Source organism: Lissotriton vulgaris, chromosome 8, assembly GCF_964263255.1.
Source record: "Lissotriton vulgaris chromosome 8, aLisVul1.2, whole genome shotgun sequence".
Taxonomy (NCBI): Eukaryota; Metazoa; Chordata; class Amphibia; order Caudata; family Salamandridae; genus Lissotriton; species Lissotriton vulgaris.
The window spans coordinates 90951797-90974338 of record NC_141696.1 but is presented as its reverse complement, the minus strand read 5'-3'; the positions used below and the strand labels follow the sequence as shown (position 1 = coordinate 90974338).

The 22542-nt window shown below is 39.9% G+C and overlaps 1 protein-coding gene across 1 annotated transcript; it reads right to left on the bottom strand.

The window, feature by feature from the left end:
• Window positions 1-17364: 17364 nt before the first annotated feature.
• Window positions 17365-18387, bottom strand: LOC147693482 (olfactory receptor 51A4-like). The gene has a single exon (XM_086936016.1). The coding sequence runs from the start codon at window positions 18385-18387 to the stop codon at window positions 17365-17367; it is 1023 nt and encodes a 340-aa protein (XP_086792142.1).
• Between the last annotated feature and the right edge of the window lie 4155 nt (window positions 18388-22542).

Here is a 22542-nt window from a genome sequence, read left to right as displayed (position 1 = left end):
AAAGACAATTGGATGAAGTAACTACATTTTGCACATCATTTTAGTGAAATCAAAAGGTCTTGGCTAACACAGATCTGAAAAAGCCAATAATTCTGTGATTAGACACCAGCCTCTTCCCTTTGAGAAAGGAGGCAAGAAAGAAAGAAGGAAAAGAAAACGGAAGGAAAGAAGGAAAATGTTCTAGTCTAGGTTCCCATCCGAGGTCTTTGGGATCAAGAAGATCTAAATATCTGCACTGATCTTTGAAAGAGAAAGACATATAAATTGTCCATCTGTTCCTTCAGACATACCAACTGTCTATCTGGTCCTTTAGGCTTTGTCCATCCCTAACCAATGAGTGATTGTCATGACAGCAAATACTGTAACTAAGGTTTATGTCAATCACTGAGGGGTGTGGAGACTGGGGGTTTACCAGTGAAAATCGTTGCCAAAGTTTACAGGGAAGCTTTGTTCTTCGTTGAAGAATCACTTACCTCCTTTCTCTGTGGTCCACATCAGGGGAATATTAAGGGCGGGTGGACTATCTATTTTGAGCATTGCTCACTTTTTCCGCAGCCAGTTTTAGGAACAGGATGGGCAAGGGGTGATGCTCTTGCATGCTCTAGGTTTGCAGGTATCCTTTAAGAGTTACCCACTTTTCCTGTCATTCCCAGGGTCTTGGGAATAATCATGAAGGAGCAGTCAGAATTCACTTTAATGGCCCCCTTCTGGAACAGAATGGATTGGATCCCGCTCCTACTGCAACTGGCCATAGGCAAGGGATGAAGTTTCTTCAGTTAAAGATTCCTATTTCCTGTGCAGTCTCTTCAGGGTGGTTTTCACATACTTTTGTCGGACTACAATGGGCAGCTATTGAAGCCCTTAGAGATCCTTGGGATGGTGCTGAGAAGATTCATTTATTAGTTTCCTCTTACTTGCAGAGGTCTTTTTGGGCAACTCCAAAGCCTAAGTTCTTTGTTCCTGTGTGGGATCTTCTCTTGTTTATTCTAATTTACTGATTCTTCCATTTGAACCTTTGGAAACATATTCCCTGAATTTTCTGTCCTTCAAGATGCTATTTCTTGGGCCATCACTCCATCACTAGAAAGGTTGGAAGAACTAGGCTCTCTAATTCTCGTAGCTCCTTATCTCAAAGTTTTCCCAGACAATCTTACTCTTTGTCATGGCCCTGGTTTGGTTGCCAAAATTCATTCAACTTTTCATTGCTTCCAGGAGATTGGGTTACCAGTTGTTCCCCAATGCCATCTCCCCCAATGAGCATTTGCTTCATTGCTTAGATGTACAATGAGCTGTGTGCTGATCTCACCACTTCCTTTATGCAATAACATTCTCCCTTTGTAAATGTTTGATCTTTCAATCCTATTTCTTCCCTTAGTCATTGTTTTTTGAGCCACCATCTCCATGGCTTCTGAACTTTCCAGCCTTCCTTGTCCTATTGGAGTTGCAGGTTACTCCAATGTCTGCGTGTCTAATTCTTGATAAACGTGATGGGGATTACCTAATAGGTTATCTGCATCACTGCAACGTTCTTGCACCTCTATCCACCCTTAATGGATGGGAGTGATTTGGAAGGGAAAAGCATATTTTCTTTGGTGTTTTTGTGTGATTTTTTTATTATTAAATGTTTTTTATGTTATTCCTACAAACACATATATCAAACAGCTCAGGTACAGTAGTGCACATCGCAACAGTGCGATTATCATATATAGCAGGTTTGAATAGTACAATACAATTCACATTTCCTTTTCCTCCATATAGAGCACAGTTATTTATACAATATTATTTGGTAACAAATCCAGGTTGGATCTTAGAAAGTCCATTAGTTTTGTCCAGTACTCTTTACCCTTAGATGTCGTTGGGAGGTCCTCTTCATGTGTGTTTAGAGTGTCTTTGCAACACACTAAGTCTGTTATCCATTTTGTACAGCTAGGGGATTGTTTACAGTCCCAGTTCATAGATATACTTCTCTTTTCCAATAGTAGCACCACAGCACACAATTTCTGTTCGCAGAGCGTAGTTGTTGCACAGACCGCCATTGACAAACTTTTATTGAACATACAATTGTACTTTCCACTATACGGCCTAATGTTATAGTTATGTCTTCCCAGTATTCCCTAATCTTGGTGCAGTGCCATGCTTAGTGTAAAAAATTGGCGTTTTCCTCCCCACATCGTCAGCAATTGGCATCCTGTATGAGATCACATTTTTGCAATTTGAGTGGGGTATGGTATATTTGGTGGTTGTATTTATAGTGAATTATGCAGAGGTTTCCGTTTGGAGTAAGCATTGCTGTCAAAGCAAAGCCATTATGCCAGTCTTCATCAGTTAGAGATGGCTCAAGTTAAGCATTCCATGGCTCTCGAGCCTTATGGGTGTCCCTTACTACATCTTCTTGCAATAACTTGTACAGTTTAGTTACCATAGGGGCATTGTTTGGGTTGGTTATAACCATTTGTAGTCCTGCTAGGGTCGGTGGCTCTGCTGGAAAGGTGGGATAGTGACTCCTAATCGCCCCCCTAAATCTGTGATATGCAAAATATAAAGAGTAGTGTTTGATTACGTATGTAGCTTAGGTCATTGTAGTCTATAAATGTTCCTTCATTGTATAGGTTGCCCATTGTGTCTGTACAAACCTGTTGGAACATTGCCATTCCATCTCCGCCTTGTGTCACCGATAGTGAAGGGTGTTGTTGCAGGGCCATTGCTGGTGCATACAGTGGCAGCATGTGTATAAGTTCTCCCATTCTTTGCCATGCCTGATTAGTGGTTCTGATAGTATTGATTCCATCCTTAGTTACGTGCGTGGGTTGATATGGCAATATACATGGTAAGAACATCACCATCTTCCACCGCCATATGTGGCAAGTATTGAATTGGATGGTACCAATAATGCGCATATTGGGCTTGTGTGTATAGGTAATAGAGTAAGAAATCTGGTACTGCAAATCCCCCTTTCCCATAAGGCAGTTTTAACGTTTGCAGTTCTAGGCAGGCTTGTTTCCCTGTCCATATTAGCTTTGTGACTCATCTAAAGAGTATCTACCCATTTGCTGCACATATTTATTATAACTGAACTAGCCAGGGGTGGGATGAGCAAATATACGGTGTGCTCCACTCCCACATAGGGCAAATCGTCCCTTACGTGGCATTTAATTCCATAATTAAACGCCACATAAGGGACGATTCGCCCTTTATTAAATATATGCAGCTATTGGGTCAATGCTCTTTAATATCATGAGGTTTATATGCCACTACCTTGCATCTGTAATCTAAATTCATTTTTTGCCGTTTTCCCAAAATTTGGGTACATCTTTAAAACCTGTGAATTCATTCGGGGTTGGATTACCTTCAAAAATAATCTTTTTGGACGCTCAGTGAAAAGTCTTGTCCTGATCATGACCATGTAATTATACAAAGGTCGAAGCGCTGTTGACGCATATGTGGCCACAACTAATGAAGGACGCATCCTCTTGCTTGATGTTGTTTCAGTTTTGTCCTGAACCTCGTTTGTTATATAATCCCTTCTGTCTGCCACCTGTCTGGTTTCGTAGAGTATAACACATTTTTTATGTACCAGTGTATTGTTCTGAACGTTTGTCTTAATTGTTTTACTATTTATAAATCAAATAAAATTGATATACTTTTCTAATTCTTTTTTTATATGGGTTTCTCTATATAGTTTTTTCTATATAGTGTCTATTTTCTCCTTCTTTTTTGATAATTTAATCTGTTGGTACCACTGACTGTTTGTAAAATGTGTTTGTCCATGTAAATAGTATTTCGAACAGTTGTTAGGACTAAATAGTTATATATTTAAGGCACGTTAGTATAGTTGCATGATACTGCTCTCATGCTGCCTGTATAACTCACATTTCGTATCGGCTACATAATGGCTAACACGTTATATTTCTCGCCCCTGATGTAGGGGTATACATATCTATACATATTTAAACAATTATTGGAGCATTACAACCCTAACCTCTCTGACACCTGCTTTAAACCAGTGGAGGTACATGGCACTAGATGGTCTTTTCACAAGGCTGCACACAATGTCCTAGTGTCCGATCAGCATGGGTAGTACAGTTCGTTCAGGTTTAAAGGATTTTTAGCCTACCTTACGAGGTCTTGAGCAGGATATCTACCATATCCTGCCAGTCATGCATGCATAATAGCTGAGTCTTACTATTTGACGTGGACAGCGCAGCAAGCTATTCAATTCCACTGTCGGATTGTTAAGAGGGGGTACACGCCCTGCAGTTTTCCTCTTGATGGATACCTTCTTTATAAAATCTTGTATTGCTTTTGGTATGGAGAGTATCTTGGTTTGCCCCTCATGGGTGATGCGTAGTCTTGCGGGGTGAAGCATTGTGAACATTATTCCCATGTCTCTCAGCTGTTTCTTAACTGATGCAAATTATTTCCGTGCTGCTTGGACTGCTAGCGTAAAGTCAGGATAGACAGAGACATTGTAGTTTAGGTAAATGAGGTGTTGTTTCCCGCGCTCCAAGTGCAGGATCGTGTCTCTATCCCTGTAGTTTAAGATTCGGGATATAATTGCATTGGTGGAGCTCCTGGTGGTGGTTTTGGCGCTAGCGACCTGTGTGCTCATTCGATTATAGGTAGAGGGGAGAAGCTGTCCACTCCGAAAATTTCCCGTAGCATGTCCTCAACACAGGTTTCCAGGAGTCCGGTGTTTGCACTTTCCGGTATTGCCATGATTTTGATGTTATTCCGGCGAGATCTCACTTCTAAGTCTTCATTTCATTTATTTCCAACAATTTGTCCATGCCACTGCACTTTTTTGCCGTGGCTCCTGATACATCTTCAACTGCAGATATTTGCAATTCCGAGGCATTCAATCTTTCTCCCTGTTTGTCTATTTTGCCGCCATGTTGTCAACTCGCAGAGTGAGGGAGTCAATTTTGCCATCTATGGCCGCAGGCTTCGTTGAATAGTAAGCAACGCGGATTCAATGTTTGAGCCCCTTGGTTGCTCTGTATCCAATTCGGAGTCAGAGTTCGCCGGTGTCATTTGGTTATGCGGCGGGCGTCAAAGGATATATTGGGCTGCTGCTTATCTGTTTTGCCCATTTTCGAATGTGTGTTGCAGTGTGGCCTATGAGAATGAGTACCGGCGCAGTTGTGTCCCGGTCCGTGTTAGGCCCAAGCAGGTTGTGGTAGCGGTCGCTTCCCTGCCAACGTGTAATCAGACTGTGCATATTTGGTAGTGATATACCTTAGTTTACATTTGCAGTGTGGTAGGTGCTTGCTATTTAATGAAGAAGTTCGCAACAGCGCCACAAGGCAAGCACGTTTTCAAATGTCCCCAGCACCGCTGTTATTATACTGCAACTTGGTCTATGCTGCCGCTTAGGTCATCCACTGCAGGTTGGGCCTCCACTCGCAATGTAATCCCAGTGTTTGCCTATCTCACTGCGAGTGCACTATAGGATGTAGGAGCTCCAGGGCAGTCTATAGTAAGTGTGCACTTCCTCCGCTCGCAGCGCATGTGACGATTATCCTCGCATTAAATGTGATTGCTTTACGCTTTGTCTGCCATCAATCTCGTGCGTAACCTCCGATTCATTAATGTGTCGGTGGACAGTGGTTACAGCTCTCTGGCTACTTATGGACTTATCTTGGAATGAAATCAGATGAAGCTTTGCCCTCAGATAAAGCAGGAACGTTGATGAACACATTCTTAAATATACATAGACTAAAATCAATACAAACATGCTATGGTCTGAAATCGGCCTCCAACAAAGACACACAGGGGCTAACTAAATAAACGATTGATTATATTTTCACATGTGGTCACCTCTATGGGCAAGTGACGGAATTTCAAAAGCTACCTATCCCGTCTAGTGACCATCTCCCACTTGCCATATCTATCACCTTACACACTGCTCGCCTTCAGACTATCACCTCCGTGGGTAAGACCAATGGAGAAGAAATCTATGTTCTGCCAAGGAGACTAAAGTGGACAAAAATAGACACAGCAGCTTTAACAAGGTGGAAAAATAATTGGCCTGGAACTGCCAAAGATTTTACGACAGGTAATATTAATGGGAACTGGATTAAATTAACAACCTTGGTATACCAACTTCTGAAAGGTAAAGAATACTAACCAGTTACTGTAGAAACGTCTTGTCGCCAATTTCAACCACTATGCAAAAAAGTGGAGCAAAGTAAGAGGTCGCTCAGAACAGCCACACGGATCCATAAGCAAAATGGAAAATACGAAACACATCAAAACCAACTCCTAGCAAAGAAAATCCACAGGAAAAATGTGTAGGACAATAAAAGAAAACAACAAGACTCAGAGTGGCTACATGTCTTTTCCCAGGCTGAATTCTGGGCATATATTAACAAGCTTTCCAGTCATGGCTATGACAGGTGCAATGTGGTTGCTAGTGACATTTGGATAACCCATGTAACGACATTGTATTGTAATGCACAAAACTTGACATCAGCACACAACCAAGAGCTTCTTACCAGCACTGCTCTACCCGAAATCTCACTAGTAGCCACAGAAGACATACCTGGATCGGCAGTGATAAGGAACCCATTAAATATGGAGATACCTCCAGAAGCCCCCATCGTAGGAAAACGCGTGCCAACAATTTAAAAAAAACATTAGAAAGGATGGGGCACCAGGCCCTAATGGGTTACTAGGACAATTGTTTAAAGAAGATCGCGATTTCTGGAGTAGCATACTCACGCCGCTCTACCAGCATTGTCTGGCAAATTCAACGATCCCAGAGACTTGGAGAGGATCTTTACTACAACCTATCCACAAAAAGGGCAATACCGGGGACCCCTCAAACTATAGGTTGATAGCCCTTTTAGACATTGAAGCGAAAGGTTATGCTAGCCTCCTGCTACAAGACCTGCAGAGCTGGGCTGATGAAAATGAAATCTTACCATGTTGCCAAATGACTTTAGGCCAGGGGCGTCCACAATAGATAATATTTTAGCCCTTGCATAGATAATAGAACAGACTACACAGAAAAAGTCGCTTCCTCTATTTGCATGTTGCGTGCGGCTTTCAACGGAGTCAATCGGAGTCTGCTTTGGCGGAAACTACAAGGTTGGGGGATACCAGAGATTCTTTAAAGGCAATAATTAGCCTTTACACTGGAACTTGGGTACGGGTGAAAACTTCAATGAACTCAGCTACCATAAAGATTCCAACAGACCGTGGTTTAAAGCAAGGTTGTGTATTGGCACCTTTGCATTTTAACTTATATACGGCAGACCTTGCTAAAACTATTCTTAATGCAAATCTTCTATCTCCAAAAATTGTCTCAAATAGAATATTTTTAATACAGTATGCAGATGATATGGTGCTATTAGATCAAACAAAAGTAGGCATGCAAAGACAATTGGACGCACTAAATCTCCAACAACAAGAATGACCTAAGAGCAAATGCAGGATAAACAAAGGTAATTATATTCGTAAAGTATGCCAACAAACTCGGACAGCATTGGAGGTTGGGCAACTTGAAGAGGATGTATGTCGTTACAACGCATACTTTTACTCCGCGTACCATTACAACGCGGTATTTACAACGCATACCGCTACAACGCATAGCGCTTTGGGGTGCTGGATAGTGGTAAGTATAATTTACTATTCTAACTCCAGTCCCCGTGGACCCTAGGGAAGGTGTTGGATAGTAAATTAAACTTACCTCTTATCCTAGAGCGCCCCCCAGCGCAATGCGTTGTAACGGTATGCGTTGTAATGCCCGCGTTGTAGTGGTAGTGCGGAGTAAAAGATGCGTTGTAACGGGTGAATACCCTTGAAGATAACAACAGTGCCCAAATATAATTACTTAGGGGTTTGGCTGATGAGTAATGGGAAATCAACAGCTTACCTTGCTTCAGCCGAAACAAAGGCAAAGGCTGTGACGTTCGCCTTGTGCAAGCTGAATGCTAAACTAAATGGCCCAACAACAAAATCCATTAGAAGAGTTATAAGGGCCAAGCTGCTTCCCTCGATAACATATGGCCAGTTAGCATTTCCTGTAGCTTTTGTTAATAGCCACGAACATATCAACTGCTGAGCCTACAAACAAATTTTCCAGATCCCAGCGCATACACGAAACATCTTGGTGCGACTGGAATTTGGGTTGAACAAACAAAACTATGAACACTGGGCAATGCTGGTGCGGTACTACCGAGGGGTTTGTGCGGCCCCTCCGAACACAATGAAGTCAACCCTGAAAATAGTGAAGTAGTGTGGCTCACTGGTTAGAGGCGGCAGACCCGAGAGCAGAGGACGGCCCGGGACCAGGGTTTGATTCCCGGCGCAGCAGGTTTCTGGACCAGGGTCAGCGGACTCGATAATTCTCTCGCCTCGGTGCCCACTCTGATCAGCGATCACACTCGGCAACTCTGGGCATTAGCTTGCCTCATCTTCACTAACGGCCCCACCAGACCGCCGGGGATGCCTGGTCTCACCCTGGAGATACCCATTAAGGGACCATCTCTCAGGGAAGCCAGGAAGGGTTTCGCAGCGGTCAAAGCGCCTTGGGACCCTACGGGTAAGTAGTGCGCTATATAAATGCCTATACATTTACATTTACATGAAAATGATCTTTATGAAAACCAATAATTCATGGAGTAACGGCCTGAAAACTGCCTGCACTGCATTACAGCTTGACATGACCAAACTGCAGGATCTGACTTATCAGCCTGGTACACTAAAATCTATAATAAAAAAACAAGTTAGAGCATTATCCAGAGAAGAAGATCTGAAGGAGTTGAATTGTTCCAAAAGTAACATTGGGATACTTGTAAGCTCCTATGAAGATCGGTTATGGCAACCATACCTCGATTCTGCATTAAACAAGATAATTTTAAAGCAAATCTTAACAGTGAGGCTATGGCATTGCCGATAAAAGATATCAACAGGCGCTGGAAAACCCTAGAGGTGATTACCACATGCAGACTTTGCCACCAGCATGAAGAATCCATGGTCCATTCGGTCTGCATATGCCATTGCCTAATACAAGCACGTTGCACTTTACTATGGCCATTGTTTTTAAAATATGGGACACGTAATTGCAAGGATGCCATGAAACTCTTGTTTAGCCTGGAGACACCGATGGAATTGGCTAGGTTTGCCAAATTTGCACATAAAGTTAAAAAACGTTTAAGTAACGCACCTTGCACTTTAGAACTTCAAGACTGCACTTTGGGCATGCCCAGACTTTGATTTGCACGCTGCGACAAGCTGTATCTATTTTGCACTATTCCAAAATAGGCCTTTGAATGCCTTGAATTCATAATTGACACATGGGTTTTAATGTTTTTATTATCTATGAGCTGTATTTTTAGGATTTGCTTTACAGGATCTAGTGCATCCAAGTTTGTAGCAGTTAACGATGATTACTGTAGCAAGCAAGTTTTGTGGATATTTTATAGGACACTTTTTGTAACAATTTTTGTTAATTGATACAATGAAATATTTTCATTCATTCATACTTATGGGCAAGGTGGGAATTGATTGTCTTGGTGTTTTGATTATTCTGACCCACAAGGTTTGAATACTGAGACCCAGTTTATCACACCATCGCTTTTTAGTCTCTGCATCATGCCACCATTTTGTTTGAAGCTCCGGTCACGGAGCGCGCTATTTTTAATTATCGTTTCCAGCCAGTTTGCGCAGTATCACTAAACTCCACTTGCAGATCTTAGAGTGTGTGGCTAATGGCGGTGATGTAGCACGATTTCTGCTGGGATGGGTCCATCTACTAATGTCCGGTATCTCGCTGCTCCGCTATTTGCTTTCTCAGCCTCGCTTTTCTGCGCTGTGCCTCACCTTCGTCACACTGGTGTGGTCCTGGATAGGGGTTATTGCTCACTTATCTTATGGGAGTAATTGCTCACTTACTTATGGGAGTCATCATTGACGACAAACTATCTTTGTCCCCACACATAAATAAGGTTGTCCACTCCAGTATAGGGCTACTGAGAAGCCTTAGGAAGATGTTCAAGTGGCTTCCACTTGCCTCCCGCAAACCTCTTATTCAGGGTCTCATAATCAGCCGCCTTGATTATGGTAATGCACTATTGGCCGATGTAAACGACAGCGCTCTAACTAAATTCCAGACTTTACAAAATTCTGCTGCAAGGCTTATACTTGATCTTCCACCTCGCACCCCCTCAGCTCCATGCCTGAAGGCTCTTCATTGGCTCCCAATAAGAAAACGGATCTCTTTCAAAATATGTTGTCTGGTGCACAAGTCCATCAATGGCTCCGGACCTAAATACCTGCAGAGAAAGCTCCAAGACTACTGCCCAGGGAGAACCTTGCGTTCTTCTAACAAACACTATTTCAAGGTCCCCAAGGTCAGGACAGTCAGAAATGGGGACAGAAGCTTTTCTAAAATAGGCCCTTCCACCTGGAACACCCTTCCTTTATCTCTTAGAATGGACCCAAGCCACAAAACTTTTCGTAAAAACCTTAAAACTTGGCTTTTTAACTGATATTAAATCCCATGCCAGCCCTCTATAGCTCAGTCCTTCGCTAGCGCTCTGAGACCGAACGGTGAGTTATGCGCTATACAAAAATAAATACATAGACATAGACTTATGAGCTGTGCCCGGAGTGTGCAATTATTTTCCCGCTGTAATACTCATTGCGGTCCACTATTCAGGGATGTCTGGATATATGAGTTCTCCTCCGCAGTTCAGTGCGTGTACCATGCCGCCATTTTGATTCAAACTCCGGATGTGGATCGCGCTGTCTTCAATTGTAATTGTCAATTAACCCAGCAAATGTGAACTCCGCTTACTGTTATCGGTAGCGCTGGTGTTCCGATACTGAATTCCGTGCTTTGTACATGTTCATATTCGCCATCTCACAGCGCACCTTCTAGCACCCCCTAAGGGCAGTTTTGGTTCATCTGTGCTTGCTTCTGTTTGTAGGATATGAACTAATACGGTTGTTTTCATGGGTTCTTTGTACACTGGCCTTTATTGTCTATCATCATAATTAATCATTACATAAGTCTACTTTTCCACATACTCTTTTAGTAAGGGCTGGATTTAGGAAATGGAAGAGGAGATATTGCCTTGATAAACCCATTACTCGTATTCCTTCTCCCTCATTACAAAAGATAGAGTTACGACTTTCAAGAGGCTTGAGTAGAGAAGGTGGCATCACACCAGTTGAAGATGGTGGCAGTCTAACAGAGCTCTGTCGCTACTGTGAGATATTATATCATCACATACCTCCAATTTTGTCACCAGACTGCTGCTTTCAAATTGCATGTGAAGCAGAACACTTCTAGAACAGAACCACATTTGCAAGTAACAGCCTAATGAGCTCTTTATCATCTTCACTAAGAAAAATGCTTTCTGGACCTGCCATCTAATCTCCTCACATGAAGTGTTTTTTTAGACTGCACACTGCATCATGCTTCAGTAATATTGGCATAACCTTTTAACTCTGCATCCTTCATAAACCTTTCTGCTGTTCTGTGTGCTTTGTTGGTAATTTTACTGTCAACAAATTATCTCTTCAAGTCAGCCTTTCTATTTTCTGATGCACTGCAATAAACTTCCATGTGAGACTATTTCAACCACAATTTATCTGCAGTTCATTTGGAGATAATTCTCTACACAGCTCCCCTTTATTTTATTTTTTTATATTTATGTATGGGGATTACTAGGAATTTAAAAATGCACACCCCTGGCATGGCACACTCTCAGTATACTGTGGATACTAAAAATAATTTTTTCTACTGGAATACAATATGGAACTTCCTGATATTGTGTCTCAGGACTCTCATCCATCCTTCTACTCCTGGCATTTAAAATTTGATCTAGGCAACACTCTAAAATACCAACCACAGCTCTGCTAACAGCAAACAAAAGGGCATAAAATATCCTTGATCACCTGCTAAATTAATTTCCTCTATCTCTATTGAGCTCCATGTAGATCAGATTTGCTTCTTGAATCCCTATTTGAAGTAAACTATTACAAATCTTCACCGATTGAACGACAATGGTTCTCAGATGGAAAACAGAGTTGTGAACATAGGACATCAGATGCTTTCTATTCAGGATGTTAAGCCCCTCAAAGCGGAAGTGTCATATCTAAAGAAGGCTACTGAAGATTTAGAAAATCGCAGTTGGCGTAATAATCTTTGCATTTATGGTCTTGCGGAGGAAATGGAGGGTTCCGAGCCTATTTCCTTTTTCCAAAATGTTCTTCCCAAAACTTTGGTTATGCCTGAATCCACTAAACTTAATATACAACTTGCTCATAGGCTTTGTCATCGATCTTAACATGACTCTTCATCACAAACATTTTATGGTGTCAGAAAATATTTACTGGAATATCATAATCTTCTCACGGCAGCAAAAACCAAACGCCTTGTTATTAGTGGTCAGGAAATCCATTATATTTTGTTCAAGATCTAGCTAAATCTACAGCAGACAGACAGAAGGCATTTCTAGACAAGCAAACCATCTAGCCAGATTTGGTCTTTTCCATCTGTGCTTCTTTAAAGTAACTTACAATAAGAAAACAATTATGTACCAAGATCCCTCCATGCAGCAGAAATGTATTGACAACTGTAAAATTGAAAAAATTGACACTTCAAAATACCCTTTCATTTGAAGGATTATATACCATGCTTTTTATGTCTTTTCTCTCTTCTATATTTTGTATTCTCCATCTTGTTCCTTCTCCATCAATGCGTTATTTTCTTTTATATTTCGCTCTCCGTTAAAAAAATGCAAATTCTTATTTTTTATTCACTTAAACAATTTACATCATTGTTATTCTTCACATATAGCGTATATTAAATTCACTTCAAATCTTTATTCATGACTTTACGCATAATTACTTTGATTGTAAAAGGGTTAGGTTCACCTAATAAAGGACAAAGGGACTGATTCACAAGGGCAATCTGAGAAAAAAGTCCAACTTTATGACTTTTGGTATTCACTGAGGTCATTTACAAGTCGTATCTTCACGTCTGCAGTCGGGCTGGAATCTCCAGCTCAAGCTGTACTCTCCAGCTCAAGCCGTGTTCTCCGGCTCAGTATTTCCACACCCAGGGCAGAAGCTCCGTCTCGGGCTGGATGGAGTGTAATCAATAGACCAAAACGCAATATGTACTAAAAGGGACATTAGAAGCATGAGATATATGGTAGAGAAGATCATTAAAATCAGTTTGGGCAGAGAAAAGGGTGTGGCCAGTCACTACATCACATGTCAGAAAAGTTTGCTCCTTTCCATGTGGTACATGCAGTCCACAATTTGGGCTCCACTCAGTGTTGACTGTAGTGATACACCAAACCTTTGCATAACACTACAGTCAACCTTGAGGAAACTCATGTTGCTGAATTGGAGACAAAAATACATGCTGTACATTGGACGAGATATGCATTTTCCTCACCAGATAAAGGGAACAGAATGGAGTAGCAATTTTGTGATACAAATCTTTAGATGTTACCTTGTTATCACAAGAATCGGATCTATAACGTCGGTGGCTACTCGTAAGATTACAAGTAAACAAAATACCAGAATCTGCTTTTAATATTTATGCACCTGCACATCCTGATAAAACATTTTGTCCATCAATTACAGCCATATTTATATCTATTTCTGATGACCACTTGGTGGGGATTGCAATCTGGTAATTGGTCTTTATTAAGATTACTCCTCCAAGGCTTCTTTTGTCCCTTCCTATATTCACAAACAACTTAGCACAGCATTCAAACAAAATCCCTTATTGGCTACTGGAGAATTTGCAACCCCTGTTTTTAAGAATATACATTTTTCTGCCCTGTACATTTCTCTAAATCTAGGATTGACCGCCTTTTCATTTAAAAACCTCTATCACGGTACAACATATGAGCTGAGATGGGCACCATTTTATTTTCTGATCATGTACTGGTAATTCAAGATGTAACCTCCTTCCCCTTCCCCCCAAAGTTTGACGTTGGCTCTTTATTGGATACCTGTTTCACACAACATTTTGAAAACTTTATAACAGAGGTTTTTGCTTTGAATGAATCTCCTCACTTTATCATTTCAAATTATTTGGGATACATTCAAAGTTGTTGCTAGAGATTTTATCATTACTTATGTTTCAACCAAAATAAAATATATTTGTTAAAAAAACTGGATTTAATTAAACATATTAACTTCTTAGAACAATTCTGTTTCACACCTAGTTCTAAGACTTGTTTAGCTAATTTAATTAAGGCCACATTTAAATTCAATATGCTCTCAACGGAAGAAGCTAATTCTTATCTCCTTAAATCTTGTTCCAGATACTATGTGGTCAAAATAAGGCAGATAAACTCTTAACAAATTATCTTGAAAATAAAAAGGAACAAACCTAAATAGAATGCATTTTAAGAGACTTCTTTTTAGAGATAATGACATCCTTAAAGAATTTACTAAATTCTATAGACAATCTGTATATATCAGAATTAGATCCTAGACAGTCTGATTTTAACTCATATCTTTCTTCTGTCCGTAAGGAATTTGATTTAACTACATATTTTTCGTCCCTTGATTCTAATGCCACATGTCATCATGATAGTCTTAAGGCCATTGACTCTATTAAAAGGGTAAATCTTCTAGGTCTGATGGTTTTCCTATTGAATTCTACCTTAATTTTCCTAAGCAATAAATCCCTAAATTACATTGATTATTTACTTCTTTTACTTCCAATTCTGCTACTGGGACATTTCACGAACCTTTACTGTACCTTATACCAAAAAATAACAAAGATCATATGTTCTACCTAAATTATAGAGTCATTTCCTTAGTTAATTCTGATTATAAAATGTTTGTCAAAATTCTGATGTTATGCCTTAATCCTCGCCTCCCCAATTTAATTGCCCTCAAACAAGCTGGTTTTATTATAGGTAGACAAACCTCTGATAATACCAGGCTTTTCTGAAACATTCTGACTAGATCTAAAGCTTTTAACCATTCTTTAGCAGCCATTTCCTTGGATGCTGAGAAAGCTTTCAATCGGATACACTGGAAACTTTTATTCTCTACACTTTCATGGTTTGGTTTTGGAGGATAGTTCATTAACCTGGTCTCTATTTTATATTCTTTCCCTTCTGCTTCTATATTTGTCAATGGCCTAATCTCCTCTCCTTTCCTTTTAAACAGAGGTGCACAAAAAGACTATCTCCTATCACCGCTTCTTTTTATCCTGTCTCTCGAACACTTTTAATCTAAAATTTAACAAACAGGTGCCATACAAGGTTTCATATATGGAGATAAACAATACATTTTTAGTGTACGCTGATGATATTCTTTTATATATGGCCTCTCATTCTTCTTCACAACACTTTTAAATGCAGTTTCCACTCGTTTTCAGGTATAACCTAATTTTGACAAATGTGAAATCCTTCCACTTAAGAAATGTTGTATCAAACATGATTTTCTCCCTTCAGAATTTCATTGGAGCCAAACAAAAATGTATATTGTATTATTTGTTACCCATTTCCCCGTCTCCTATTTCACCTATACCAACGATAGTACGAACTGCTCCTACTGCTTCTCGTATATATACCCACTTTACCTCGCCCCTTTTGGACTGACAAAAATCACTTCTAGAATTACAATGGGAAGCAGATCTCAACACCAGCTTTCCTATTCCCTTGTGGAACTAACTAAAGCTTAAAATTCACAAGACATCACATGCTACCAACAAAACTCAAACACTTTTTTTTATTTATAATCACCTTCTAATCACTCCTGTTTTTTAACTCAAGTTTGATAGCTCCACTACATTGTCTTGTTGATCCTGTTCTGCATCAGTTCTGATATCAAACATATTTTATTTGAATGTCCCGCCACCTATTAATTTTGGTTTCAAGTATGAAATTAAATTAACTCTTTTTTTCAGACACATTTTCCATTCTCCTTCATTAATGTATTTTTGAGTAGACTTTGTGTTGATTGGAAATGTTGCGCTTTTAATATACAAATTATAGACTTATTAATTGCCATTGCATTTCAACAGATTTCTAAAATTTGGAAGAATTCTCTACATATTTCCTTTCAAGCATGGTGGTATGATGTGTGTTATAATCATAGACTAAATAGAGCTTTGCTGTCCCAATGTCTCTAACTATTAAACAAAAGGCTATTTGTTCTCCAGTAACCATTTTTCTAGTTTCTTCAGATTTAAAAACTTTTGTTTGTACATCAACCCTTAACTGATGATGTATTTAAACTTCCTTTCATACATTATTTTTCTTATTATAGCTTCCATTCTAATAGTATTTTGTTTTGCTTTTTGCCATTTCCCTGACAATATGTACTCTATAATTTCCACTGCTGTTTAAAATTATGTTAGTTTAAATACACAAGAAGTATTTTTACTTTTGCCCTTTCTATCTTTTATCTTACTTCTCCCATATTCTGTTTTCTACATACAAATGCAAATATTTTGCAATGCTATCTCATAATTATTCAAATATTTTCAGTACAATGTTATTATGATATATTGTGAATCTACTGTTTGTTATTTCCCTTTTTCATACTTAACAAGCTTTACTTTTAAAATGTGAAAAGAGGGTTGGGCTACGTTATGAGCAGTCTGCTAACCAGAGACCATAACAATTGTAAGACATTACATTATTCACATTATTTTACATTAATCTTGTATCCTTCCTAGTGCATCCAGTTTGGACCAATTTAAAAAAACATTATATTAACCAACAATTTAAAAATATTACCACAACAGTGACAACACGGCTTTCTTTAGGAGTTGTAGCCATTTCTACAACCTCAAGAGTAAGTATACAGCAAGTTTTGCTAAATTCTCGATGCATGCTTTTTTTTAGATCTAACAAAGTGCGGCAAATACAAAAATCTGGTGTTGTTTGGAGTAATCTTAATAAATAATAAGTTTCAGTTAGTCCAAATTGTTTCTAAATGAAATGCAAATAGCAAACAAATTGTGAAACTATTTATATTGTCTTAGTATATTTAACCAAATATATAAATAATTATACTTTCAGGATAGAGTCCTTCTTTCAGATGAATGTCTTCTTTGACAGACCCCCTTCTGGGTGTGATGTAATACAGAGGTAAAATTCCCTGACATGCCCTTTCCCAAAAGGATAGCAGGTTTTATTTCAGTCTGGTGACTTTTCTTGGAACTCTCTGCCTCACACCAAGGAGTCAGCACCAGAAAGGTCCCTCCATGGAATCCATAAATTCGTATGTTAGCATTGTTGAAATATTCACAGTGATTCACTTATGAAGAAAATAGTTATGGTGCCAGGTGCCCTAGGTGATCTACCTTCTGTGAAATCCAACAGTAAGAGGCCTCTTGATAAAATAGCACAGTCACTGTTGCATGCATTACATCCCCCTTGGGTGAAAAGTGACTGCCACAGTATTAGTCAATCCAGGGAACATTCCTGGACATTTGATCGAAACCATCCACAAATCCTTCAGTTTCTTGAAGTATTGTACATACCGTGTGCGGATCTGCTTGTTTTTAATACAATAGATCATGGGGTTTATCAACGGAGGCAGAAGGAATAAGAGAAAACCCATGACCTTATTCATAAGCGGTGGAACCAGGCTGGAAAATCTGTGAAGCACAGACAGGAAGATTCTTGGCACATAGAATAGGAAGACAGCCATAATGTGGGACATGCAGGTGCTTAGGGTCGTGCTGCGTTCACGTTCTGATGCAATCCTCAGCACCAACCTAAGAATCATCATATATGATAGCACGACCAGGACTGCATCAGACATCATGGTGGAAACAACAAATAATCCATAAGAGCTGTGTACTTTTACATCTGCACATGCAAGCTTGATGATGTCTTGATGTAGACACCATGGGTGAGTGAGGATATTGTTGCGGCAGAATGGCAGCCACCTGTCAAGAAGTGGTTCTGGTAGGATTAGCACTATGGCCCTGACAGCTATTGACAGTCCTATTCCTACTGCCATTGATCTGGATAGGATGGCGGCGTATCTCAAAGGATTCCAGATTGCAATGAAGCGGTCAATGGACATTGCCAAGAGTACCCCTGATTCCACAACAGAAAACATGTTCAGAAAGTAGACCTGGCACAGGCATTTGTCAATATGGATCTCTTTGGATCTGAGGAGGAAGACACTAAACATAGTAGGCAGGGTGGTCATGGACAAGGCCAGATCAATAATTGCAAGCACAGAAAGGAAATAGTACATGGGAGCATGGAGGCTTTGCTCTGTTTTGATGATGTACAGAATAGAAATATTTCCAAGTGTCATTACATACAGGGAACAGATTAGAATAGAAATCCAGATCTCAGTGGGATCAATTTCCTCCAGACCAGATAAGATGAATGTTGAATGATAGAAATTGCTGCTGTTGACAGATACCATAATGCTGTAATAGAAATACAATTAATTGATAGGTACATTTAAAACATATGTTGGGTTGTCAGTAAGGTGAGGCTTTGGTGACAATTAGGGGCAAAGCAGTATAAGACTAGAAAAAGTATGAAATATCACACCGCAAAATATTGAGACATTAATATTGGCATCTAATATGTCTCAAGATAAGTATTTATTGGTAAGTATAAGTTTACTATAACTCCACATTTTTGTATATACATTATACATATATAGGACTAGTAACAAGCATATCTGACATTGGCTACAATCCCTCTGGAAATGTTTGTTTTGTTTTGTAATGGTTTTTGAAAAACTTCATTTTTGGGGAATATGTCAGGCCCTCATCTATCAAACAAAATGTGTTTGCTACAGGCAAAAAATATTTGGGTCACAAAAAAAGCACACATTTCTATAGTACTCTCTGTCACTGAAGGGAGCTACTTTGTTTGTGGATGAGTTCCTTCTGAAATGGCTCCATGCAGTAACTGCTAATAAAGTCAGCCAATGGCTGAAGTGGGTTGACACATTGCCCTTTAATCCCTTCCGTGCTCCTGTGCTCAGCTCATCATGAAGACACCCATTTCCATTATGGCCCAGCACAGAGAAAGAATGACTCTAGCAGCCAATGTGTTAATGCATGCTGGAATGGGTGGAGGAAAAATTTGAATGACACCAATCACAGTATTGGTAACATTAAAAGTTATTTGCTAAAATCAGCGGAAAGAAAAAAAGAAAGGAAGAAAGGAGGAAAGAAGAAAGGAAGAGAAAAGGAAGAAAGAAAGAAGGAACAAGGAGGAATGCAGGTAAGAAGGAAAAAGAAAAACAGGAAAAAGGAGGAAAAAGGAACACAGAAACAAAAAGAACAAAAGAAAGAGAAGGAAAGAAGGAAATAGAAGGTAGAAAGGTAGAAAGGAAAATAGACAGGAAGGATAAAAGAAAGAAAAAAAGGAGAAATAAAGAATGAAAAAGTCAGAAAGAAGGAGAAAGGAAGAGAGCTGGAAAAGAGAGAAAGAAAATAAGGCAAGAATAAAGAAAGAAGAAGAAAAAAGGAAGATGGCATGATGATAAAAAGGAGGAAAAAGAAAGAAAGAAGGAAAAAGTAAGAAGGACAATAGAAAGAGGGCAAGAAAGAAAAAGAAAGGGAGAAAAGAAGGGAGGAAAAATAAAGAGAGAAAGAAAAAGAAGAAAATAAAAAAGAAGGAACAAAACAGAAAGAAGGAGAAAGGAAAAAAGAAAAACACGGCAAGAAGGCAAACAGGAAGGAAGGCAAGAAGGAAAGAAAACAAGAAGGAAAAAGAAAGAAAGCAACAAAAAGGAAGAAAAAGAAAGGCCGAGAAAAAAGCAATAAAGGAAAAGGAAATGACAATCAAGGAAAGGAGGATTTAGAAAGAAGGAAAAAGTCAAAAAAGGATAAATTAATACAGAAGACTTTCAGATGGACACAATCTTGTATGCTGTAAAATACCAGCAGTCAGATAAGCAAAACTCTTGCCTTTGAGCAGCAAAAAGGATTTGAAGATCACTACCATAAGAGTTCATTCTGCATTACTTTTTCATGAAATATTTACTTTCTGTACACAATGGAATTTGCACACAAAGATTCCAAAATTGTTGAAACTTTAAACAATAGAGTACACAACACCTGATTCACTTCTAGTCATAGCTTGACATGCCGAGAACCTCAACAGTTTAATTAGAAAACAGCTTTTGTTTACAAAATCGTGGTTTTAATTTGAACTGCTTATGAAAGACCTTGAACATTTTCTTTTTTTTTTCTTTTTGTATCTATTGTTTTGCTCTGTTCATAATTATTTGGTAACCTGTATTTCTGTAAACATTGTTTTATGCAGGGAAACGTTCTCTGGATTATGTATATGCTTTTCAATAGAGCGTGGTGGTTTTTAAGAGGTACATATTGTTTATACTTTTGTGTATTGAGTTATCACAGTATTTTTTTCAGTTTCATTGTTCACATCTTTTTTTTCAATCACGTTGTATGAATGCATCACACTGTTTAATTTAATACTCTGATTCTGTCAGTGCATGTTTATTTTGAGCACACACTTGGGATTTGAATGTTCTAGCGTGTCCATTTGTTGCAGGTAAATGCATTTTAATGACCACACATTTGAGTTGATTCACGGAGTAAGTTGTGGTAGTACACAAGAAGCACAGGTTTAACACATCAGTTTACTTAGATGGATTATGTATGCAGATGCTGGGAGCCTTTCCTCATTGCTACATATGACATGGGCACCCTCCTTGATCAAGGCAAGACTGCGGCCCTCATCATCCTATACCCCTCAGCCAACTTTGACTTCATCTCCCACCACACCCTCTGTCCAAGACTCCATCACTCCCGCATCCACAAAAAAGCCCTAAATGGATTCACCAGCCAAACACAGAGAGTCAGACTTCTACTGTTCTAGTCATAACCCACAGAGATCAGCTGAGGAGAGCCTCAGGGATCCTTTTTGAGCCCACCCTCTTCAACATCTACATGGCCCTGCTTGCAGACATCGTCAAAAACTAGGACTCAACATCGTCTCCTGTGCCGACTAGACTCAGCTGATTCCCTCCCTCGGAGATAAACTCACAGCCACCAAAAGGAACTTCCACAGTGGGATGAAGGCAGTCGCCTTCTGGATGAAGGACAGCTGCCTCAAGCTCAACCTAGAAAATACCAAGATCCTCATCTTGGGCTCCTCCCTCTCCACCTGGGATGACTCCTGGTGGCCTGCAGCACTCTGTACCACCCCACACCCATGGACATGCCACAAAACCCCGGCATCATCCTGGGCCCCTCACTCTAAATTAACAGCCAAATCAACGCTGTCTCGTCCTCCTACTGCCACATGATTTTGACTGCTTCATAAGACCTTCAAGTGGATCATCACTGAGTTCAAGAAAATGGTCACCCATGTACTCGTCAGCAGCAGACTTGAATATGCCGGCACCACCCAGAAGCTCCTAAGGAAACTGCCGAACATTCAGAACCCCTCCGCAAAACATCCCATGCTTCAGCCACATCACCATCCACCTGGAAGACCATCATTTGCTACCTATCAACAAACAAAATAGCTTCAAGCTTCTCACGTCCGCCTACAAAGCCCTCCACAGCACCGGACCTGCATACCACAATCACCACCCTTTCCTTCCTCACCCCCACCAGACAGCTTCACTCCGCCCAACTGTCCCTGGCCACCATCCCAAGGAACCCGCAAGACCATGGCTGGAGGAAGATCCTTCTCGTACCACACTGCAAAGAGCTGAAACTCCTTGCATTTGGACTTCAGGCAATCACCCTCGCTGCTGCAATTCAGCAAGGAGCTCAAGATCTGGCTCGTCGACTGAACAGCAGATCCCTCCCTCTGCACCTTGAAACCCTAACAGGTGAGTAGTCATGCTTTTTTTTTTTATATAGCGCAAACTAGCCCCGAATCAGGGATCAGAGCACTTTACATAGCACCAGTTGCATGAGGACACATTCATTTTTTTGTTAGGCTCGGGGAGATTAAGTGATTTGCTCAGAATCACAGGATGTTCAGCGTCATTGCTGAGACTCGAATCCAGTTCCCCAGATTAGAGGTCGACCCCCCAGCCATGCTTTACAACAAACTTGATTGATTGATTGAGTTGGTGGCACAGAGACGTCTATAAATCTTTTCGTACAAACACGATTCATGGTATTAATTATTTGGTTATTTTCACATTTAGTTTTAGTATGTTTATCATTCTGGTTGATCAGTAGCGCTCTGATTTATTGATAGAAAGTGTTGCAAAGTTTATTACAAGATGTCATCAATTGTAAACTTGTAATTGGTGATATTTACGGCATGTATTTTATTATAGTTACACCTGAGGAAGGGCAGTTTTGCCCGAATGCATTGGGTTCATCTGCTATACTGCACTATGAAGAACAGTGAACTGGGGCGTGTTTAGAAGAAAGCCACTACGGCTCCTGTTGAAACTTTGTTGAAGCATAGGAATACACATGGATGTAATTAGAATGTTAATGGACACCCCCTGGGGTAGCCGTGCGCTCTAAAAGTATGACTCTAACATAACATAACATAACATAACATAACATAACATAACATAACAAAATTGGATTACATTTTTTAAAAAAGCAATAAGAAGTTT

Bases quoted from the DNA above. Each gene is read 5' to 3' on its own strand.
- LOC147693482 (XM_086936016.1), bottom strand. From the start codon at position 18,387: ATGGTATCTGTCAACAGCAGCAATTTCTATCATTCAACATTCATCTTA.